Below are 25,787 nucleotides of genomic sequence, written 5' to 3' on the forward strand. Positions count from 1 at the left end.
TCGTCCAGTCAGATACCAAGGTTCAAGAAACTAAATGTTGTTGAGAATTTGACAGAGATAGTAGCTAAAATGTCCTGCTTCTCTCTTTTATGAAAGATAACCTATCAGAGTGAACATGGCAGTTTCTATCCTGAAATAAACCCCAAAACTGGGTTGCAATAAAACAATCCCAGTTTCATTCAGTGATTATGCAGTTGTTCAGCCCTCATTCTTTCGGTAATCTTGCCACAAAGGGAATATGGGCAATGGAAATTGTAGTATGACAATATTTCTTGGTTTGGAGAACTCCTGTAGATTCAAATTATTGACATTCGAAGTTTGCATTACTCTCTATATCAGGGGTGTCAAACTTGTGGTGTCACATTGTCGTCATGTGACGTATCGCAACTTTCCGCCCCTTCGCTAAAACTGGGGTGGGCATGGTCAGCGTGTGATGCATCAGACCTGTGGGCCATGAATTTGACGCCCCCATCTATATTAATGGTAAGGCAGTTGCATAAAGCAAGTTTTTTAGTAGGAAAATCATATTATGATTATATGCACTCCATGATTTAGAGCATCATAAGTTCTGATTAGTAGTTGTGGGGAGAGAAGTTTGTAACTATGTTTTAGTCCTTTTCCATCAGTATAGCCTCATGGCAAAGTAGATGTTGCTGAACTACATAGGCAAGCCTTTCCTGAACTTAATACCCTTGGTATTATGTTCACAAATCCCCATTCTTTTGCTGTTTTCCTAAAAAACATTAAAAAACGATTTCTGTTTTCTACCCTTGGATGGAAATATTCTTCAGAAATTATGATATGGCCCTTTGTCAGTTGATGCCCACAGTTAAAGTATAGACATTTTCTCTAATATTTGGTGAAATAATTTTTAATTTTTAATAAAAAACAGTGCATGCAGAAAAAATATCTAGTTATTCATGGAATCATGTTCTTTAAAAGAGGACTGTGTGTATATTAAATGACAAGATGCTAATTCTTGTCTTTATACTTAAAAGTCTGATATCAAGATTAATATGGAATGGGAAAGGCATGTAGAGAAAAGACAAGTGTTAAGTTATATAGTCCATTGAACAAAGCATTACAAGTTATAGTCTTGAGAACATGCATGTTCAGATAGATGTCAACTGAAATATCTTCAGCAATAAATTGTCAGTGCACTTGTGTATGTCCCACAGTAAGCAATATTTGTTTCTTAATTTTGAACTTGTTTTGAATTCTGTATCTTTGACTAAACATGAGTGTCCACTTCCATCTTCTGTAGAGCTTTCAAAGTATGCATGTGACAGTGAAGATGGTTTAGGCTTTCTTCTCAGTCAGATGAAAATCAAGTGACTTACCTTTGCTAAATTTCACTGTAATGCAAAATAAATAGATATCACAGCCATATTTCCCTTACTTGGTTTATACTGCTACTTTATTTCCTAAACAGTTTGTAGGGCTGGCTTTTAGGTAATATTAATTTACAATTAAATAGACTTGGGATTTTTGCATTCATTCAAAAGGAAAATAGAAAAGAAATGGAGTGTTTGCTCTTAAGTTTAAAATTAAAACAAAAAGTGGTGAGAAGCAGAATTCTCAAAATTATTCTTTCTTACAGTGATCAACTAAAAATGCTGGAGCTGGACAACTACATAGCTAAAGTAATGGTTCTTTTTCTTTATTGGCTGTTCTTGGAGATATTTTATTTATACTGTTTATTTCTTCTAATTAGACCTTCCTCTGTGTTCATAGTTTGCATAGTCTGAACCCTCCTACCGGCAAAACACACACACACCTTTCTTTCTGACTCATTTCTTTGGTGAAAAAATCTTTAAAATGTTTTAATATAGGGTGACTTTTAAATAAACCCTTGCAGTTTGTGGAATAATATCTAAATTTGTATGGCAAACAATTTTAATAATAATCATTAATTAAATATCCCACCTTACTGCAACTTCTGGTGTAGCTTTTTTGTTATATAATTGACTTGCTATTGGACATTGATAGAGCAAGGTTTTTTTGTGTGAAAATGCCTTTATGTTTTATAGACAATAACTATTCACAACTGATAAGTGATTACTTTATTTTCTAGGTCAGGGCTCTCAAAACTTGGCAACTTTAAGACTTGTGGACTTCAACTCCCAGAATTCCTCAGCTAGCAAAGGAGGCTCTACAGAGGCTATAAATGACTAATAGGGGACACTGATATAGTTTAGTGCTTCACTCTAAGGGCTATCATGTTCAAATTAACAAAATTATTCTTTAAGAAAATATTTGCAATCTCTTTAAAGCAATTTTATTTAATTTTTTAAATAATAATTCTTATTTATCGTAGACTTTCATTATTTTCTTCCTTGAGGAAACAGTTGGGTTATAGTTGGATGCCTTTCTTTCATTTGATTTACTCTGTGTGACAAGATGTTTCCCTTGTAGCATTTCCTTCTTTTCTGTAAGTCTTACAAGAAGAGTCATTGGAGCGTTCACTGTCTCTGAACTAAGAGTGAAGACAGTGTTAGGCTTTGCCTGTGAGGGATAATGCATTCTCTGTCACAAATTTTTCAATATGGGTGTACTTCATGTTTTATTTTTGAATTTTAGGAAGATTTGTAAACATTGCCACACATTTTTTAAACTTTCATTTTTATGTTTTAAAAAAGTTAGTTATAAACTTATTAGAATCAGAGCTGGAGGAAACCTTTTAGGCTATCTAATTCCATCTAGAATTAAAAGGTTACGGTAGTTATAATGCTTTATCTTCAGTGAACCTTTTCTTTGGGTAAAACACATTTGTTGAGCTAAAAGAATCTGTTGTTACATAGCCCTCAAAACTATTTTAAAGTTTTTCAATATTAAAAAAAATATTTTCATATTAAGAGGCCCTAATTATAAATAAGATTTTTATAAACTAAAATAAAACAGTTTATATACTATACACACACACACAGAGAGAGAGAGAAAATATACTACAATAAAGTGGCATACTAAATGGGGACTGTTAACACATCCTGATATTTAGCAGAATGTATATGTTGTATGTATGTTGTATTATTTTGATAACAAGTAGCACCAAAATGTGAAATTTTCCAGTAAATTCCTTCACTGTTTTATATTGTTGTCTACTATCTTAAGAAACTGCCAGTTTCCGGGGAAGCAGCTTGTGGGCTTAACTTCATTTAGGCCTTAGACTTCTTTTTTAAAAAAGGCTATCAGATCTCAGGTAAGACACTATTTCTTCCCTGCTGCTAGATTCTTGAGAAAGACAGAAAAGGATAATAGCTTCAGGAAAGTGTTAGAAATAAAGAAAATGGGAGTCAGAGTAAATTCTACATTATTTTTTTTTTATTCAGGTCTCTTTAATTTCTTTAACATAAACCATTGTGTACCAACAACAAATTAGTTCTATTGAAACATAGTTCTTGATTTTTTAAAAAAATTTCCCATCCCTACTGCCCCAACATAAGAATTCGACTGAAAGATATAATGTTCTTCCAAAACTGATAATTTACTGAAAGTTAATAATTGTTCTTGTGGTTTGCCTAAAATAGCCTGGAATATAAAGGTTTCCTGTGAAGTCTAGCTGTCTAACCACTGAAGCTCACCTTCCCCTGTTGAACTTCACAGTTCTTCATCCATTTTTTTCCCCCTGTTAGTCTGGGAAAAGATGACCTTCGTTTTCTCATTCCCATTGCTTAACAAGTGAATCACATTGGAAAGAAGGAAGAAGGAGATTATATAGAGCAAGGACACAAGGAATTTGGTTAGGAAATGTACCTTTTTAAAGATCCTGGACAGATTGCTGAGGGGAGCATTTTATAGTGAAGATAAGAGAAACTATCTGCTTTGGTACTTGAACCAGCATCCATTATTCCCATCAACTCCAAGATTATCTGTCCAAAGTGAGTTCCTGGAGAACAATCCGAATAATCTTTGTAAAATTTATCTAACTGATAATTAAATAGACAAATAATGTTTGTTAATTTGGAAGGTAGCAGGTGGTCTGTAGTTGAGAACCACATATTTGTAGCAAATGCCCATTAAACTGATAGAGCTATATAACTTTTTTTTCCTTTTTAAAAATATTTTTGTAATAGTTATCATTCATTATATTTTCTACTTTCTCCTGTTTGTACATTTGCAGAACTAAGAGGTTTATGGGTAAGAAATTCTAAGTGCAAATGATACTGAATAGGAAAAACATATTCCATGAATCTTGCTTTAAATATTGCCAGTAACCACTGCAGAAATACTCTTATCAGGACCTTACATTTGGGTTTCCTCATCTCCATTTGTAGCTTAGTAAGGTATTGAAAAATACAATAATTCCCTCTGAATTTGATACAGGATTAATTTAAATAGAACTATTTTTGAGTGAGCTGGAAATTACACAGAACAGTTTTAATACATATAAATATTTATCCTACTTGTGTGGGAGTTGCTTTATCTGTACAGACATTTCAGCTTAACTAAAAGAAAAATGACCACCAGTCTAATGCTGATGTGAAAATGAAATAACTTTGATTATCTATATTTGCAGCATCTTCTGTTCATTTTGTGATTTCATTATCTAAAAGCAAAGAATAAAGTAACTTCCTTGTTCCTTTGTTTGTATCCTCCTTATTACTTTACCCTGGTTGCTTACAAAGTCTCATACTTCTATTTTTACAAATATGCAGTTAAGAGGAAAAAATTTGTTAATTTTGAATAATTAGGAATTATTTGGCATGGCAGGAATTCTTTCCATTATAGTAAAATTTAGTCACAAGACTGCACAAAGTCTTCATATGTGAAAGAAATGTGCATTAATTTTCCTTGTTTTCTTTTTACTTTTTTAAAAACAAAAATACAACTACACTTCACTTTGCAATACGTATGTTTGATTCTTGCAGCTGATTCAGCATTGGCAAAAAAGTAATGTAGTTTTCAAATCAATAATATTCTTAATAGAAACTTGTTGTGTTCCTGAATGTCTCCTGTGAGATTACTGACTTGATTCAGCTGTAACAAAAACCCAGCTAGTGTAGCATGAATAAGCTTAGAGCAGCAGTTGTCCTCCCAATATTTTAGACTGCAATTTCTGCAATTCTCCAAAGAGAATTGCAGTTCCTACCAGTCATATCTGGAGAAAGCCAGGTAGGGAAATGTTGGCATACAGACATCACCAAAATAAAGGGAAATATTTGAAAACAGAAAAAGTTCTTATCTCATTTTCCTTTCCTTAACCAATAGCTGACTGTAAATTGTAGGAGTAATGTAGTTCCAAGTGGGTTGGACTTCTCCATATTTTTAAACACTTTTTCTATTCAATTTTTTTAGTTCTCAAATCATGATTCGTATTTATTTCCAGCTCCATGTGGGAAATGATACACAATAATCTTTAATGCTGTCTTCTATGAGTTCCTATTAAAATGTTAACTAATGAAACAGATTTCTTTAAAAAATTGAACTAAGTCTGAGTGGTATCAAATTTTTATGTCAAACACAGTGATAATGATTCTATAATGAAAAATTATGGAATCAAGGTGATCAGTGTCTGGCACACTTACCCGTAATCTTGCATAAAAGCTTGACTTTATGGTGTTTTGTTGCTTGTCAAAGTCCATATCAATTATTTATTAAGACCACACACCTTACTTTTCCTCTTAAGTTTTATTTTCCCTGAGTACTTTTTAGCAATTGAAAATACCTTCTGTCCTATTGAACAGGCACAATGTTTTTAGTTTTCCTTTGCCTTATTGTCCTTTCCTTCCAATTTTGGTCTATCGCAAGATGATTTTCTGTATACAAAACTTCAGTTACATATGTCTCTTTCTTCTCAGCAAAAGTATTTACTATAAATCTTCGATTACTGATACATTATTGTCACTAACTTTTCAGTTTTACATTTGGTCCTGCATCATTGTCTAGAAGTCTTAATTCAACATTATATATTCACTCTGACTTCCTAATACTCTTAAATCCTAACATTAGCTTCTTGTCCAGTCCCAGATTTGACTCAATCCTTTAGAATCTTGCATTTCTAACTCATTCATTTAAATCCTTATGCTGTATGCCTTTGTCCATGAGATTTTACTTCACACAACAGCCGTTTTAAAGTTTTAAAGCTAATGCAAAAATTTCCATATCTATTCTTCCATTCCTCACCTCACAGGGATTATATTATAATTTCTGTGGATCCTAGCCCCTTCTTCCATAAAAAGAATAGTATTAAAGTTATATTTAATTTGTTTTCAATATTTACATCTTTGATATGGCCTATAGCCTAATCAATAAAGCTATCTATATCTATATCTATAGTCACATATTCACTGAGAAGTTCATTAATTTGATGTTCGGGGTTTCTGCATTTTGTGATTGGTTTTTTTTTAAATTAAAATGGATGAAAATAAGTAGCTTCTACTCCTTAAAAAAAAAAAATTGGGTGGCCCAAGGTACTGTGCCTTGGAGATTTCTGCTCCAGAGTATCTTTTGCTGCCTCTTTTGTTTCCATGCCACTCTCAGGCTGAAATATGTGTTATAGAAAGATACCTTCATTTGTTAGTTAGTTAGTTTCTGTTTAAAGGCTCAGAAATCTTTTAGGCAGTGCTGGTTTATCATCATCATAAAATATACTTTGTTATTAAGCATGAAGAACTGGTTCTGTGAGGTTTTGATCACAGATCAAATTTTTATGCACATATTTGACTACACAGGTTTGCATAGGTATATAGCACAATATTTTTTTTTTTGCAGCAACATAGAATAAACACTTGTTTTTCTTTCTTCCTAGGACCTGTTTTTAATGTTTCAGTGCATTCAGATAGCCCAACCATTTATCGGGGTGATCTGGTAAACTTGCTTTGCATCATCACCATTGAAACAACAGTACTTGATCCAGGTATGATTTGAATATGTTTTCCATTTTTCGGTAGTTTATTTGTTCATCAAGGAAATTTTGTGGAATATTTTATAGCCTACATCTCCATAGCCAAGTATCTGGTATTAGATTGTCCCTAAAAGATGTTTGTGCAAACACCGAGTAGTGGTGGGTGAAGTACCAGGTTTACAGCTAAATCAGAAAGCTGCATTTTACTTTTCTGTGTACCAAAAAAATACCAATTGAAGTTTTTTTTTCTAATTAATATGGGACTTCTCAGCATATTCAGTGAATTTTGAATATTTAATCAAGTTGAACAGAGCATCTGGAACTGCCCAGGTATTCAGGAAAATTACATTTTTTTATTTTATAAGGGTCCAAAGGGTTTAAATTTTAAAGGTCATCTTTAATCATTATCATATTTGTGGTCATGCAAAATTCAGTATACTTCAGAGGACACTTCTTTGAATAAACTGTCTAGTTCTAGTAGGTGTTCAGCATACTAATGTGGCCTTAGCTATTTAGTGTAGTGCTCACTTCTACAAATTAAGTTTGTTTTGCAGCATGTTGAGAAAACATTTTGGAGAATCTGTCTATTCTTTCTTAATCCTTAATATTTGTCCTGATGTATTGAAAGTGCCTAATAGAATATTTAGAAAAAATTCTTACTGCACTGAGACAAATGTTTTTTTCTATGTGAACCATTCCTTAAATGTTCAAGTCAGTGCATATAAATAATAAACCTAGTTCAGCATTCAGTTTGCAGGAAAATTTAATTGCACTGTTAATGTTCAGTAAAAGTAATAAATATTACTGCAATTAATGAAGTTTAAGAAAATTACAGTTTGAAAACACATTTAAAAGTCCCACACTGAGTATAATTTCCTTTATCCATTTAAAATCTCCTGATGACCACATGGACACTTCCATGTTGATTTCTTGGCAACAATATAGAAAGGTCTTACCATTCCTGATTTTAGGTTATTTTTTCAATGTCTGAAACAAGTCCACAACACTAGGAATTCCTGGTGATCTCCCATCAAAGTACTACCCAAATTTAATCCTGCTTAGTTTTTGTGAGAATAGCCACGATTATATCACATTCACATGCATTTTTCATTCCATATTCTCCTCTTATCTACAATGGTGCTTAAAAATTTGTGAACTCTTTTGAATAAATAAATGAACAAGTATAATGTTTGACCCATGTATTTAATTGGGTTCTCTTTATTTAATTTCAGAACTTTTTTGGACAGCTGATAATATTTTAGATAATATTTATCCAGAAAAATTGAAACTTCAGTAGGATAGACAAACTTTTAAGCACCACTCTATATTTTTAATAATCTACATAAAATTCACGTATAATATGTTAATTGTGGTATTAGATGGGGTCAGAAATTCAAGTCCAGCCTTAGTCATGAAAGCCAGCTGGATGACTTTGGGTCAGTTACTTTCTCTGCCAGCTCACCTCACAGAATTCTGAGAAAATAGAAGTTGAATTCAATATATTTGAGTAATTTATAAAAATAATAAAAGCTGAAAATGAATTCATTCAGCAGTTCCATTACTCTTAAATGAGTAGGCTGAGTCACAAAGACCAGGTGTATGCCATTGCCAATCAAGCCGTTACCCAGCTGGTGGACCAAAGGTAGCCATTAAAAGAAAAGGCGGTGCTGAATGCAGTCACTTTGGCTTGTTATCTCTAAACTGGACTGCAGTATAATTTACATAACAGGGAATTGACTGAAAAGATACCAGAAACTTTAGCTTCAAAATAATAATAGGCCAGGCCCACTATTATTATATTATATCATTATTACAGAAATGGAGCTCGCTATCAGTTTCTTTCTGAATAAAATTCAACTGTTGGCTATTATTCAGCCCAATATGGCTTGTGGCATCTAGAGACTATCTGTTCTGGGTACAATTGTATCCAAGACACAACAAAATACAGAGAATTCCTTGTCGGGTCATATCACACTTTTAGTATACTTCAGAATAAATTTTTGCAACACAATTATATTCACATTACTTATTTAGAATTAAATCCTAATACATGATCTCATATCATATTCAAGTGGATATGCATAAGCTTGCATTGTAGTACAATAATGAATTAATATTAACTGAGTTTTTGTGTATTACAATATTTATTCATACAATTTATAGGCAGCTATAGGGAAAGCCAATTATTTTGGACATCTCAGAATTAAACATATGGAAAACAAAAAGAATTATGAACATCCCCATAAAGAACATAACACCAAAGTAAGTCCATCCTACCGAAGCATCTTTAAAGCTTCCTGAGCATTATTAGGATGGGAACCATATAGATCTCTGAGGGTGGGGGGGAGGGATATTATTCTAGAGGGCAGGCAATGCTTCATGGACCCATCAAGATAATACTGCTTAAGCACTGGGACATGCAGCATACCCACCCTGCCTGGTTACACTAGATGGGCAGAAAAAACTGGAGGCAAGTGCCCACTCAGATAACTGGACCTATGGTCTTACTAGAATGGAAGCATTGGGAATCTTTAAAATAAAGAACTCCTGCACTTTAATATTGTACCAATTGAATTAAACTTGTAGCTGCTCTTACTTGATTGCTATTAGGCTGTGCACTTCTCCAAATTCAGTTTGGAAGTGCTGCTTTGGAACACACAGCAGTAGGAACACAGCCTTTGCTTGTGATTCATTAAAACATCCTCACAATGTTGGAAAGAGGCTTGGTGTTTTAATGAGCTGTAGGCAGATAGAGTGCTACACATTGCAAACGAACCTTTACCTGTGAAAAACAAAATGTCGTATAGTCTGAATCATTATATTATAAAATCATTTTAATAGTATACTATGTAATTTGTAATTAGCCACTTTAAGGATGGAAAAGTAGGAAATTTAATAAAAAATAAAAGTAGAATTAAGCACCTTTCACCAGTTGACTATCATTTAAACTATTTGAGTACATGCAATTCAGTATATTTCTCATAACTCTCATATACACAATGAAGCAGTTGAAGCTGTTCTGCTGTCAAGGACACGTCTAATTCACATCTTTGTATTCACCAATTGTGATAATGACCTTTAAGCTCTAGTGTTACAAATGCTTGTAGGAATGTGTGGCAAATTTATTCAGACTAGTTCCCACATTTGATTTCCATCTTACAGTGGGATACACGAAGATATTCTACATTGAATGCAACAATTAATCTGCCAACAACTAATGAGCTTAAAAGTACAGATCTACTCATGGATTTATAAAAATTATTCCTATTAAAATACAAAAAAATGATGGGTTCTGACTAGCTGTCATTCTGTATTAGAGGGAGAAGTCAGTGTAGGCTCTTGGGAGCGTATTCCCTAGTAAAATTGGCATATATAGTGACATATACCTTATATACATATGAAGGTAAAAGGTTATTTGAATTGGGTCAGTGGTACAGGAAGTTATTAGTACATAATGGGACATGTTAAAGTCCCATTATGTTCCGTTAAAGGAAGTGCTGTCTGTTTTTGATGGCCAAGCCAGTAATTAAAGCACTAATTTATGTATAAAATATTATATAACTAAAATGATTTATTTATGACATTTGTATGTCTTTAAGTTACATATATTTTGGATGGGTTCTTATAAAAAGTATACACCACACATTTTAAAAGTATGTGTACCTCTGGGAAGACATTTCCAAAACCACAGCCATATCATTACATTTGGTAGAACATTTTTGGCAAAGCACCTGAAGAATTTTGGACATGTACATATGAAATAAGGTATTTTACAGGTAATTTAAACCAATGAAATTAGAGGATAAACAACATTATAAATTAGATGTGAAAACTGATTTATTAAATTGAAAAAGCAGTATAACTTCAGCCCAACTATACTAAAGTAACATTTAATTTGTTCAACTCTGTTAGCCCCATTCTCAGAGCTGATCACTTTATCCTACCAAAAAAGAGAGGGGGTAGTAATAATAACAGTAAGGAAAAGTCATAGTATCCTGGAAAGTTGAGGAAAAAGTCTTTCAAGTCCAGAGGCAGGACCAAAGTAATTGTAGTGGTGGTGACTTCAAGTTGACTTTTATGATGGAGCAGTAAGTACAGAGGAATTTAGGTTTGATATAATTGTTCAGTTGCTTTGAGAAACTGACACTTGCATAAAAATATTGGTCTAGCAAAAATTCTTTATACAAATGATCTTAACTCTTCATTCTGTGGATAGGAAGTTTAACATTGAAGTTATTGTTTAAAAGACCCTATAAATCCTCAATCATAAACTGAATTCAACTAAACTTGTGCAATTCAATAGAGTTAACTTTTTGAAGGAGAAAAAAAGAAATTTATGTACCTTCCTAAAATTTCCAAGAACTCTGTTGAGAATGGTGGTTATTATGCCTGCTCTTATTTTGGGGTTTATTATTGTATTTTCAATTCCAGATGACATGTCATTTGATGTCTCCTGGTTTGCCACACGCTCTTTTGCAATGGACAAAGAACCTGTTTTCCTAGCTTCACTAGATCGGAAAGGGATAGTGAAACAGGCAAGAAGAAATGGGAGCAGTGATCTCAGCTTAGAGAGAATTTCCCCTCTGGAGTACCAGCTTAGAGTTCATGGCTGTGAAGACCATGATTTTGGCAACCACTTCTGTTTGGTAAATCCTTGGGTGAGGTCAGCTGCAGGTGTTTGGCAACAGGAAAAGGAAATAAAATCTAAAGCAATTCTTGTAACTGTGAAGATGGATGGTAAGTGTCCTCACTGAAAATTTATCCTTAACTTTGTGTCAGGATTTTCTATTTCATGTAGCAGCAACAAATAGGGTCTAGAAGAAAGCTATGTCAAATCTTTTCTCTTTGTTTTTGTTTTATTGTATATTGCAATTTGGATAAGAAGAAAAAGGATTGGATGTGATTAGATGAGAGGCAAAATCCTTACCTTTTCCCTAAGAATTCCCTACCCTCAGCCTTTAGTTGCAAGGTAGAAAAACTATATGTGCCTTTCCTTGTACAAACATCTCTTCACTAAGGTAAAGGTTCCCCTCGCACATATGTGCTAGTCGTTCCTGACTCTAGGGTGCGGTGCTCATCTCCGTTTCAAAGCTGAAGAGCCAGCGTCTCTGTCCGAAGACGTCTCTGTGGTCATGTGGCCGGCATGACTAAACACCAAAGACGCACGGAATGCTGTTACCTTCCCACCAAAGGTGGTCCCTATTTTTCTATTTGCATTTTTTACGTGCTTTCGAACTGCTAGGTTGGCAGAAGCTGGGTCAAGTAACGGGAGCTCATCCCATTACGCAGCACTAGGGATTCGAACTGCTGACCTTTTGATTGACAAGCTCAGTGTCTTTGCCACTGAGCCATCATTTCACTAGCCTCCCTGATTTCTCATAATTCAATAAAATTCCAAGGCAATATGCAATTTCAACCATATGATTTTTTGAATCAATAGATCAATAACAATAGCACTAATATCAGTACCTTATGCAGTATCTTGCAATAATAAAATAAAAATTCTACAAAAATTAATTCAAAAACTCCTTAGGTGAGAGACAAATAAAGATTTCCACAGTTTAGATAGAGCTGGTTGTATGATGATACACAGTTTTCATTCTTAGTGGTAGCTGGCCCATCTTACAAATATGCCATTGTATATCTCTTGCTTGATAAGGAATGACAATTCAGTGTCATAATTAGTTTCCAGTAAACAGCTGTTCAGTCATACTGAATATGAAATATCTAGGTCTTAGTCCAGGTCAAATTCAAAGAAGAAAAGGAATAAAAGGAGGTCCTTTGAACAAATAACACACAAAATCCAGTTCTTATTAGATTAGAAATACTATTTTTTTTCATGTAAAAAAAAATGTTGCTCCATGTGATTTGTCTATAACATTACTTTTTTTTCTCTCCTTCTCTCACTATCAGTGCTGAATGCTTTCAAGTTTCCACTGTTGATTGGCATTGGCCTATCTTCAGTTATCGGACTTTTATCCTGTCTGATTGGCTACTGTAGTTCCCGTTGGTGTTGCAAGAAGGAAGTTCAAGAAACTAGGCGAGAGCGTCGGCGTCTTATGTCTATGGAAATGGACTGAAGAAGAGAGATTGATGGCCTTATTTTGGGGATGGAGGGATTTTGGAAGGGCCAGATTTACTCAGACTTGAGTATGGTGAACCAAAATGCCCTGACAACAGAACCATCTGATCTTGTTCTGGATATGGAGCTGTTTTTTTCTATCAATGTTTCACATTGAGAACACATGGTGTGTTTGTCAGCATTTAGCTCTTTTTCCAATGGCACTTTTTATTGGGATAGCTATTTCAAAGGAAAGCTGTTGCACAGACTTTTAAATAAGATTCACTACCAAAAGTTGTGATTTACAAACAAAAGCAAAATCCTTTTCTTGTTTAATAGGAGGGCGGAATTGAAATTGTTTGCATACAATTAAAAAGTCTGCCTTATAACTAAGTGATCTCTAGATAACATCTCTAGAGAAGGAAGGAAATGTTTCTGTGCTTTGGATACAGTATGTTTAATGGAAAATCCCTCTTGTGTTATAGGTGAGATTCAAATTCATTTTTTTTTTACATTTTAAATGATGCTGCTTTAGCAGCCTTGCAAACTGATTTTTAAAAAATGTACTTTGTATAAATTTGCTCTTACAGGGCCCACTCCATTCTGATTTATTGTTGAGAATCACAGTTGTTTTCTTTCAGCTAGATATGCTTGAGACTTAAGTCTTTAGAGAAGTACCATCAGATTTCCTGCTTCTTCTTTTCCAGCTGCTGGGTTTTATGTCATTACATAACATTTCAGAAACTGGATGGAGCCTGCTAAACATTCTAATGAAAACTACATTATTAATTCAGTGGCCAAATGTCTAGAAATCCTCTTTATCCACACATGGCTAATTTGGGGAAGGGACAGACCCTGACTAATCACAATAGTAATGTGGAATGAACTGTAATAAAGTCAAGTACACATTGCCATGGATCCTTTTTGGCTAGCAAACAAATGATCAGATTCCCAGCTTGCCACTTCAATTAGACTTTGACACTGCAGGATAAGGGTGTGAAAGATGGCTGAAAAGGATTGGATAGGAGTAAGGGAAAATACCTATTCCTAGATGTTTCTTTGTGCATGACACAATGCCAAGGGCTGTGCCCTTCAGTGTACCATTTACTGTACGTACTCACTAGGAAGGTGATAATTTTCCCACAGATATTTTTCCCTCTTTTCCCACAGAGGGTTCTTTTTTGGTGCTGTTATAGAGAGAGACTTAGGTCTTGTCTTCCACATACTGTTATCCCACAGCCACGAGGTTGTCCTGTGATTTAGGACAATCCATCTTCAAGCACAGCTAGTATTTTTAAGCAATAAAAAGTCTGAATAAAAGTATAATAAAATCATTATGCTTTAAATGTAATATTATTTGAATCAAGCTAAGAGATTATACTGAAGTAAAAGCCTATGAATCATTTTTCAAAATGCTTCAGATTGAACAGAAAATGTTGATCTTCCAAATATACCGGTGTAATATGAGTTGAATGTACATTGTACACAGGTTGCAGACATTCATACAGATTTAATAATGATTATTGCTTTCATTTTTGTATATTCATCTAAGAAATGGAAGAATATGTACAGATCACTCATTGTGCATAAATACCCATTCAACTTGCATATTGATTTTTTTTAAAATATTCACTTATAGTTTTAAACAGGTATTTGAGCTTCAGGCTAAGCCTCATTGGAAACATCTTTCATGGACATTCCAAGGACTATTATTAGAGGACTGTCCAATTTTAGTTGCACAATATCAGCTCAAAATTGATTTGGTTCCTCTTTGCTGTGTTATAGTCCTGATTTGTACTGCTCGATCCTAATCAAGTGATCATAAGATTGCAATTGTAATTTTGGGATATTCAAATGGATGCCCCTGGAATAATTTGCATATCGAGAGTTTAAAGTTCTCTCTTCAAATCTGCGACTTGGAAAGTTTATAGAGTCAATATGGTTTGAGTTTGGAACTATTTAGGGGGCTTAGCAAATGATTTGTCTGGTTGACCAATCTTCTTTTCAGAAAGGCTTCTTCATAACAAACTGTTTCACACTGGACATTTATGGCATGACCCTAGAAGTTATTTAAATTGACAGACCACAACATTTAACAAACCTCTTTGTCTTTATTGTTTCATAGTACGAGTTAATTTTTGAGATTATTTTTTGCCCATACATTAAAACATCTTATTTCTGTGGTAAAATTTTGATAAGGAAACACTTGTGAAGCACAAATGATACTTTCATACCAATTTTTATTTCGTATGTCTTTTTGTTCTCACAGTTTGAGGAAGAAACAAAAACATACTTAAATGCAATAATTATGGAATAGATGAGCCCAGGAGAGTGCTTGAATTTTCTCAAGTACTTGTTGCACATTGACATTGTCTCTTTGTGGAAAGAAACTCAGGTTTGATTCAGGAATTTCTTATTATTCATTGAGGATTCCCTGTCTCTCTAGTTTTGCCCATTCTTTTGGACCGGAAAGAGAAGGCAAACTTCCAAGCATCAATTGGCCAACAGGACATAGTTCCTCCCTTTGGATTTGAGGCGATGCTTCATTCCCTGTTCTGAACTACACCTGAAATAGTGCACTCTTTTTTCAATTGTACCAGTTTTATATCATTCCTCAAATAGATCTTTTATTTCCATAAGATTTTTTTTTTACTCATATGTTAAGATCACTCTGTTTCTTATTTGAGACTCAGATTCTCAGTATATTTGTCAAAGCTTCAGTCATGGGTTCAACAGTCAAATATCCTAAGGGCTTCCTTTGATCTGGTTTATCATTTTTGGCATTTTCAATTTAAAGAAACTGAGGACACTTGGAATGTGAAATGAACTTGTTTTCAGAAGTATCTTGAATAAAGGAAATGGAATATCTTGTTCATTTTAAGAGGGAAGATTCAAGTGCAGTTCTGGATGTTTTTTAAAATATTTCCAGAATAGCTGTGGAGGATAAGAATTGAACAGTTATAATGATTCTGTGTGATGTGTGTGTTTTTATATGAAAAATAAATGGTCTTTTTATAAAATCTATGTTTTGTGGTTATTGTGTTGAACAGGTTATTTTTTGCTTTAGGCGCAGGAATCTAGATATGTTTCCCCAATGGATGGATTCTTTTCTGTTGCATTTATATCCCAACATTTGCATGACATTTAGAGAAGAAAAAGAATTGTAGTTTGTCAATTTGTCCCTGTCAGTTTTGTTTTATAGATGATTTTATTTCAAAATGATGGATTGAAAAAATGTAATTTTGCAACTGAAGTGTGTTCTCCCCTGTGCAGGACTTAGTATTGTGCTTAAAATATATTGAAACCCCTCACCCTCTATTAATTATGTTGATAATGCTGCAATGGTATTTCCTTAGAAGGAATAATCTCTATATGTGCAGTCTAGAACTACATTCCTTCAAGATAATGTTTGTGTAGAGCAATCTCTTATGCTAGTAAATTTTATAAATTGATCCTGGCACTAATAAACTGATATAAAAGCTTGCTTCGTAAGTTGTGGCCACATGAATTTAAATAAATTCTTTTCATAAATAAATATTGGGTAAATTATGAGTTCCAAAGATGGAAAGATCTTGAAGTCCAATTGTAGACTTTGGCTGCTTTCATGGATAAGGAAACTAAATCTGTAAAGCCTACATATTTGATAGATAATTGGGTGGGACTCTGATATATTCGTCTACCTCACATTATTAAAGTGTTCACTACACCCTACAATACAAATGCTTACTGTAGCTAAATGTGCACTGCAAGATTATGTGGAAGCTAATATTTATGTCTGATCACATGTGGCTATATAATTTTTTTAGATATTTGCAGGGTAGGATTTCTTCAGAGTTCTGAGCTTTTTAGAGCTCCCTTTCTGTATGAAATATTGACACTATTGAAAATATGGCTAAGTATAGTCAGATGCCAAGCAGGACTGGGGGTGGAAGAGAAACAAAGGAGCTTCTGTTCCACTAAACTTTTGACTCTTAATATGTCATTCTCAACTTTTGGGAGGGCCTGAAATAATCTTTTCCAGTGAAATTTAGCTTTACTAAAGTAATGAAGAAGCTATGATATATATTGAAAACTGTTTCAAGCTTTGTTTGAATATTGCATGAAACATGACCTCAGAACAGGTTTAAACTCTATACTATAAAATGTCTGATTATGTAGCTGAAAGTTGTTTTTCCTCCTTCATCTACCCCCTCTCAAAAAATGTGGTATCCTTTCAGAAACTGCATCTATGAGTTAATGCAATCAATAGCATCATTTTTTAGGAGGAAAAATATCCAGGGTTTTCATCCAAGCTGGTCTATATCTTGCAGATCTTGTGAAATGGAAACAGTCCTCTAGGAAATCTTGCCAAACTAAAGTACTTTTAAAAATACAAAATACCAGCAAAAGATAAAAGCTTATTTTTAACAGTCTAAATGAGAGCTCTGTGGCGTAGTGGTTCAAACGTTAGACCAGATGTGAGGAGATAACACATTCATATTTACTGAATAACTGTGGTCACTTGTTATTAAGTTCTTGAAATAAAATGGGGAGAAATTCCATGAACCTGCCAATTTTTGACAAGTTTAACCAAACAATAAACAATATAATAAAAGGTAAAATAAATTTCCCATGGGTGTCTCCTCTTAATATAACACAGAAAGGAAGAATATTTTATAAAGATCAGCAGGACTTGTTTGTGTATGCATATTCCTAACTTCATTATTGTAACTTTAAAAGTGGCACTATACATATATATAAAAAAAGCCATTGTAGCCATCCTACCACAAAAAGAACTGTAATCTTGTACAAAATACTTTTCAGTGAAGTAAACTAGTTGATTGTATAAAATATTGAATAAGTATATCACACAATATAACTATCTGGGTGTAAATCAGATCATTATAAGAAGAATCTAATAGCTGACCTATCTCTTTTAAGATCTTGAAATTAAATATTTGCCATAAAACCACCATACATTAGCATACATTAGCATTTCTTGTTTACTTTGAGGTCTCTGTTCTTACCATCCCCCATGTCAATAATCATTATCAAATGCCCACCAAAATATGACTATTTTAACAATTAGAAGGACATCTGGTTCATATACAAGAATAAAATGTTACAAAACAAAAGAGCCACTGCAGTAGAGGATTCCCTTTGGATCTAGGCTTTCTTAATCAAGGAGTTAGGACTCTGAGCAATCAGTAATCCAAAGTAACAGGTAGCCAATATAGCAACCAATGAACTAGAATTATATGATAGTAATAACTTTTACCCATCAATATCCAGCTGCCTGCATTGTAAACCAACTGCAGTTTGAGAACCTTCAAAAGCAGCCTGATAAAGGTCACATTACAGTAAGCAAATCCCATGATAAAGAGTCTGTGACTCCCTATTATCAAGGTATCACAATCTAGGTAATCCAAATGGCATACCAGCCTAAACTCGGAAAGGATTCTCATATATATGTTAGATTAAATGGACTGGAATTTCTACTCAATATATTTGAAAGGTGTGAAGTTATGGAAAGTCACCTTAGAACAAATACCGAATTGTCTGGATTCACACAACACATTTTATCAGGTCAGTTAACTAATTCCTAATTCCAACAAATATTTTATGCTTAATGTTCACTTTGGTTAATTTGTGGAAATGGAAGGGTCTTAACATCTTAAATCCCTTACCCAGCCTATTTAAGGTAAATATATTGTGCAAATGATGAAGAAAATGCATTAATGTCTAACCAGGTTGTAGTGAATTTTGCATTAATAAGTTGCATTAAAAAACTAGCCTGAGAGGCTGAGACCAACACCTTTCTAGATGGTACTGTCTTATTTTGGAAGGTAAATCTTATGTTATTCACTTTAATTGTTAGAATGGCAAAAGTAATTTATATTCATAAAATCTCACCTACCAATTTGGCAGTCTAAACATAACATGTGATTGTCCCTACCCAGATAGATTTCCCATGTACAGTAGATAGACTGCATGAATCTCTAAAACCCAGCTAACATTCTATGTCAAACTCATGAATAACTCAACTTTTGAAAATGACATCTCTAGGGTTAATAGAACATTGTGCTCTTTGCCAAGCAGAGTAAATTAAAGTGAATATTTCTTCCATGGCTTCCTAAACTGTCTTTAGATTCCTAGAAATCCTGTATGTGTGCACATACCTATGGGGAGTTATCTCATAACATTTCAAAATACACCTAGTCAATTTGCAAAATGGAGAAGCTGCTGTTCTTTATAATAAATGTTTAATAATTTATAAATGTGTGTATTACTTTTGTAATAACAATAATCATTAGCCTCCCCTGCAATAATATTCTAGAAATCTTCTATTGGAATCCAAACTTCTGTTTAATTTTGAAATGTAGAAACTCATGCAGTAATAACTTAATATTAAAAGTCATCTTCTTTCTATAATATTTAATATTTTCAATAACAAAACTAGAATTATTATTACATTTTTAGATGATGTTTATTATTTTTCTTTTTGTATCAAATGAAAGAAGAAAATAGGCATAATGATACCAAAAGATTGAGGAAAGGTGAAAAGTTACTTGTGACGTTTTTCAGCCAAATGGACCAAATGGAAACTAAACTTTTCAAAATAAAAAACCTTAAGAATAAAAAAAATAATCATCCACCACCCTGGTGACAACACACAGGCCCCTTGGCAAAACCAAGTCTTCAAGGTCTTACAAAAGAGTATCAAGTGGGGGCCAATCTAATCTCTGCATGGATGATATTCCAAAGAGAGGGAGCCATCATGGAGAAGATCCTTCTTCTGGGTCTAGTCAGATGGGACCCACAACATTCCTTCCCTCCCTGCTATAGTGGATTGGGTGGATGTAATTGGGAAGAGGCAGTCCCTCACATAACCTAGTGCCAAGCCATGAAAGCCTTTAAAGCTGACAACCAGCATCTTGAATTGCACCTGGAAGCATATTAGCAGCCAATGCAGCTCCCGCAGGAGATGTGACACATACACATCAGGATCTGCACAAAATCATGTGGGCCACTGCGTTTTGAACCAATTAGAGCTTCCAGATGCTTTTTAAGGCAGTCCCATGTAGAGCACATTGAAATAGTCAAGATGGGAGGTAAGTAGGTTGTGAGTGACTGTGAGAAGGAATTGTTGGTCCGGGAAAGGACATAATTGGCACATAACCAGTGGTGAAATCCTCTGAAGTCTGCTACCGGTTCTGTGAGTCTGCTACCAAGCGTGCGCTTCGTGAGTGCATACATGCTTTGCATGCATGTGTGCCCGAGGTGCACCTGTGCAGCACTAAAAAAGGAACATTTTGAAGCTTTCCGAGTCTGCAAAGGTAAGTAGAACAGTAAGGGGGGGGGTCCGCTGTGCCACGTGATTTAGATTAGCTAGAAAGCATGAAATACGATGATTCTAGCTAATATAAATCGTGCATCACAGCTGATCGTTGCCCAGCTGATCGTCGGAAATATCAGTTCACCCAAACCGGTAGCATTTTTTCTACCGGTTCAGGAGAACCGGTCTGAACCGGTAGCATTTCACCCCTGCACACAACCCAGAGTTGCACAAGACCTCCTGGCCACGACTGCCACCTCCTCCTCAAGATGCACTGGATCTGTTTGGATCTTTTGCCCCATTAGCAGACTCATATTCAATATTTACATTATAATCAAATCTATATATAATCTATGCAAAAAAAGCTAAATATTTGTTGACAGAAATGCCCTTAAATGTGTAAAGCCCTCAAAATATCATTCTGTTTCTCAGGGGCAAGAATTTACATATATTTGTGTACAATTCCTCTCACTTTAAAAATCTAAAATCAGTTTTTGTATTGAAAGGTTTCATGTTTTTTTTAATGAACAGTCTCCTGTTAAGATTCATACCCCTAGAGGGTGCTAGAGTAATGCTTGTAACTTAGCAGTACTGTACCTACCTGTAGTTGTGTGTGATTGGGGCAAGGCTGGTATGTTTGTTCGTTTTTTGCTTTGGGTTTTCTTTTCTTTTTTTAAAAAAATACATAATCTTGAGAAGTTATTTAATAATGTGCCTCATGTTTTTGTGTGATTGCTCAATTCCTGATCTATTTCTTATTTCTGTGACTATGAAATATGGGCAAAAAACCCCCTGAGATGGCTATAAAATTAAAGAAGAGAATCAGGTTTCTTTCCATTTTTATTTTTAAAGATATTATTCATTCTGCTGTAATTTACAGAAATCACATAGTAGTGGGACCAGAAGACAACTTTTATATAATCTCAATTGATATACAAATTAAAATTAAATTTGCTTTTTTTAGAGAGCAGATTTTACCACAGTAATTCATGTGAGAAAGAGAGAGAGAGAGAGAGAGAGAGAGAGAGAGGGAGGGAGGGAGGGAGGGAGGGAGGGAGGGAGGGAGGGAGGGAGGGAGAGAGAGGGGGGGGAATTTAGAAACTTTATTGATGGACTTTTTTTTCAAGAGATATCTAATTAGCTGCTACTCCTCCTGCTGGTCAGGAGGAATAATATGACACACCAGCCTATCTGCTGGAAAGATTGTAGCCTTTCTCCCAAGGATGTCCCTTTCAGCTGGAAAGTCAAAATCCAATGGCAAACTAGTTTATTTATTTTGTTTTATTTATTTAAATTTATTGGGTGTCATCTCAATAGGACAGTAGGATGCTGATAGAACTTAAGTATTTATTTGGTATCAGTGGTGAAATGTAAAATTTGTTACTACCGGTTCTGTGGGCGTGGCTTGGTGGGAGAGGGGGGGTAATATGACTGAGTGGGAATGGCCAACTTTTTTTTTCTTTTAAAACCATTTTTTCTACAACCTCTACGGCTGAAGAGGTTGTAAAAAAAATGCTTTTAAAAACCTCTGACGATCCCAGCTGAGTTGCCTGATTGGCAGAGACTTTCTTGCTTTTTTTTAAAGCCTCTGATGATCCCAGCTAACTTGCCTGATCGGCAGAGGCTTTCTTTTTTTAAAAAAAGTCTCTGGCGATCCCAGCTGACTTGCCTGATCGGCAGAACCTTTTTTTTTTTTTAAACCTCTGATTGCGTGGCTCAGCTGGGCAATGGGAGGGGGCAGGGATTTTTGCTACCGGTTCTCCGAACTACCCGCATCCATCACTACCGGATGGGCAATCCAGTCCAAACCGGGAGCATTTCACCCCTGTTTGGTGTCACCTCTGTCTTCCGGTTCTTTATCTAAGAGATTAGGAGACTATCTTTGAGATAAATTTATCAGATGGAGGGACACTGTTCTGCCATGCTAAAAACTAGGAATTTATCACACTTCTTTATTGTACTACAATTTACATTATATGTAGATTGCCAACACCTCAAATTGTTACAAATAATTCACCCATCTCAGTCTGGATTTATAAAAAACACATATGCTTCACATAGGTTCCACCTGGTGACTGATATTTTGGACTTCATGGCAGATGAATTAGAAACAATTTATTTAGTTTCATTGGATGTGAAAACATCTTTGATATGGTTCAGTTTGAAATTAGGAAGTGTGTTCTAAAAAGATATTAGGAAGTGTGTTCTAAAAAGATATTAGGAAGCGTGTTCTAAAAAGATATCAGATACATGACAAATGGATTTATTTCTTCTTCAAATTATATTATTTGGTACTCATCAAGAATGCCCCTCCTTTAGTCTTTGGTCTTTGAACTTCTTATCTTTTTTATTGAGCAGTCTAAAGATATTAAGGCTGTGAATATAATTCATGGCCATTTTGGATAATAAAGTGCCACTAAGTAGACCAGACCAGGAAATCAGCTCCACGGAAATGCTAAAACTTATTTCATTGAAATTGACTATAATAATAGAATATTAGACTGAACTTATTAGGAGACTTATTAGGAGACTGAACTTCGCTTCCTAATAATAATTCAGTGGATTAGGATGTATCTACCTAAGCTGCTTTCAAATGTTATTTTATTATTCTGGACGTTAAAAAAACATTTCAACACATTTGGACCACAGGAAGTGATGCTGGGGGATAACCCAAATTTGAAAATTTTCTATTGAAAAGTATCTTATTCCAATACTGAGGTTAAACAAGACATAAATATCTTAATCAATAGTAACATAATGGCTATTTTAAAAACTTTGAGAGACTGACTTCTCAAAAAGATTTGCCCGAAAGATAATTAAGTCCCATCTTAGCTGTGAAAGCCAGATGGATGACTTTGGGCCAGTCACTCTCTCTCTCAGTTTAACCCACCTCATACAGTTGTTGTTGTGGGGGGGAAAGGGAGAGGAAGGTGTGTTGAACATGTTTGTTGCCTTGAGTTATTTGTAAAAATAATAAAGGGATAAAAATAAACAAATACAGTTGAAACATGTATTGACTAAACAATGTCTAATTGCTTTGACTCTCAGAAGTACCTGCAATCCTAAAATCTGTAAGACAGAAAAGACTTGAAGTGAAACCAACAATTCCATTTTGTTAGGAATTACAACTCAGAATTAAGGTTAGCATTACTGTAGCTATGAACTATGGAATGAAGAATTGTAATGTCCAATCTTGGAAAATGAATAAATTCAAGTTAGAAAGTATTATTTCATGCCTATTGGACCAAATAGTGTTTAAAAAGACTTCTGTTTTTTTAATCCTGGCATTGTAAAATATTTGAAAGATTTTTAATTCATAAAATTTAGTCTTGTCCATTATTAGCTTTGTTTTGTTTCAAATTTAGCATACGTTAATAGCAATTTTGAAAAGAATTATAATAGTTAAATATTATAAATTTGTTACTAAATTATGTTCCCAAAATATGGAACTTTTATTATATTTAGAGCTTTAGATCTGTTGAATGTGGGACTTAGCCAAGATGATAATCTAGCAATAAACTGAAAAAGTTATATTGCTAAAATTAAGGGTTTAATTAATTCAGGATATGACCTGATAATGTAATCAAAATTATCTAATTTAAAAAATTATTTATGGGGCTGATACAACATGTCAATGAATGGTCTAGATTTAATCATAAACTTAGCAATTGCATTAATCCTATATTAATACTAAATGGATATCATATAAATCTTTTATCTTTTAAATCATTTTTATTTAATATTTTCATACCATTTCTTTCGTTTTGGCTCAGTTTATTTTAATTACCACCATAAATGGATGCTCTTTTCTCACTATATTATGATTATGATTATCCTATATATAAATATATTTCTGCTAGTGTTGTCATTATTTCTATTTCACTACAATACAATACAATACAATACAATACAATACAATACAATACAATAATTTAACATTAACTGTATATGCTGTCAGTCATAAGAGAAAATGCAGTTAAACTTCTCTATAGTTTAACTATATTTCTAAAAAAAATTAGTCAGAAAAAAACGGATAGAGCATACAGAAGCAAAACCACAAGAAGTATAGGTTTTACCTTCTATGGAGCAACAAGTAGCATTGGATAAAACAGGAACTCATGCATGTTAGCAAAAACAGAAGACGTTAAGCTAAGCTCCAGAACCAAATAGAAAGCAAGGTCTCTGAGCTGAATTAGAATGACCAGGAATAAGTCATCTGGCGATGAATATATATTGTTTCATAAGGAGAAGGTAAAGGACAGGCATATAATCATTTTTATTAGAAAGTGGATCACAACTTAGATTTTTAAGGTTAATAATTTCCACAATGGAACATCAGAAAAAGCAATAGCAGAAATCTGACAGTGAATCTTTTAAAATGGCTCTAAACATCAATAATATCCAGGAATTCAATGGATTTAAATAAGTGCACAAATTCAAAATCATCAGGAAAAAAACATAATTTGCTTGTGTTCCCTGAAGCACCCTACAAATATATGATTGTGCCATAAAAATTATTAGTTATATATTTTCTACTGCATGGGCAAATGGACAAATGGAAAATCTTAAGAGTAAAATTTCAAGAAAAGGTCATTCAAAACCTTTTATTGGACAATAAAAAGTTTTAACTTTTAATAAATGTTATTACTAATATTTCCATGGCAGAACTTGGAATTGTCAAGCAGATCTTTGTCAAGTTGTTACAGACTGCCAAGAGAATATTAAAACACATTCAACTTCCTACCCCCATATCTAAATACATACAGCTACTAGAATTGTACATGAATAAATTAATAAATCAATCAAGAATATATTGTCAGTGGAAGTTTTCCCATATCAGGTAAGATAGTCCAGCATTCTCTATCACATCTTCATGGATGAGCAGATACATGCAGGAAAGTCACAAGTTCACAGTTGCCTTTCACTGGTGCTATTTAGCAACTGGTACTTTAAATATGCTGCCTTGAATTCAGACTAAATAAACATCAGAGTTAGTAATTACTGACAGTCTTGCTGTCTATAAATTCTAAATCAGTAGCCAATGTCAGCATTACATCAGAAAGCACCAAACGCCTTACCTCGTATACTGAATAACATTTCCCTTTTTTTTCTTAGTTTCACATTCAGCTTCAATTCGTTGTTGTTGTTAGTTGTGAAGTTGTGTCCAACCCATCGCGACCACATGGACAACGTTCCCACAGGCCTTCCTGTTCTCTACCATTCTCTGGAGTCCATTTAAGCTCATGCCTACTGCTTCAGTGACTCCATCCAGCCACCTCATTCCCTGTCGTCCACTTCTTCTTTTGCTCTCAATAGTTCCCAAGATTAGGCTTTTCCCCAGTGAGTCTTTCCTTCTCATTAGGTGGCCAAAGTATTTGAGTTTCATCTTCATCCTGACTAGGCGGTTCAGTGGCTAAGACACTAAGCTTGTCAATCAGAAAGGTCGGCAGTTCGGCAGTTCAAATCCCTAGTACAGGTCTCCTGCGTGAGCAGGGAGTTGGACTAGATGACCTCCAAGGTCCCTTCCAACTCTGTTACTGTTTAGGATCTGGCCTTCTAAAGAGCAG

The 25,787-nt window shown here is 34.2% G+C and overlaps 1 protein-coding gene and 1 long non-coding RNA gene across 3 annotated transcripts in view; one reads left to right on the top strand and one right to left on the bottom strand.

Moving 5' to 3' along the window:
* Positions 1–15,925, top strand: part of PTGFRN (prostaglandin F2 receptor inhibitor) — a 110,064-nt gene extending 94,139 nt beyond the window's left edge. For both annotated transcript variants that reach the window (XM_034414185.3, XM_087894987.1), the window contains exons 7-9: positions 6,749–6,856; positions 11,276–11,581; positions 12,758–15,925. In XM_034414185.3, the coding sequence (XP_034270076.2) occupies positions 6,749–6,856; positions 11,276–11,581; positions 12,758–12,924 (581 nt within the window). In that variant the 3' untranslated portion in view covers positions 12,925–15,925. The remainder of the gene's footprint in view (positions 1–6,748; positions 6,857–11,275; positions 11,582–12,757) is intronic.
* LOC132710334 (uncharacterized) overlaps positions 9,559–25,787 on the bottom strand; it is a 112,717-nt gene continuing 96,488 nt past the window's right edge. Inside the window, exon 3 of the long non-coding RNA XR_015734443.1 lies at positions 9,559–9,626. This is a non-coding gene — a long non-coding RNA (uncharacterized LOC132710334). The remainder of the gene's footprint in view (positions 9,627–25,787) is intronic.

This window comes from Pantherophis guttatus, chromosome 5, assembly GCF_059756535.1.
Source record: "Pantherophis guttatus breed Tessera chromosome 5, ASM5975653v1, whole genome shotgun sequence".
NCBI classification, from domain to species: domain Eukaryota; kingdom Metazoa; phylum Chordata; class Lepidosauria; order Squamata; family Colubridae; genus Pantherophis; species Pantherophis guttatus.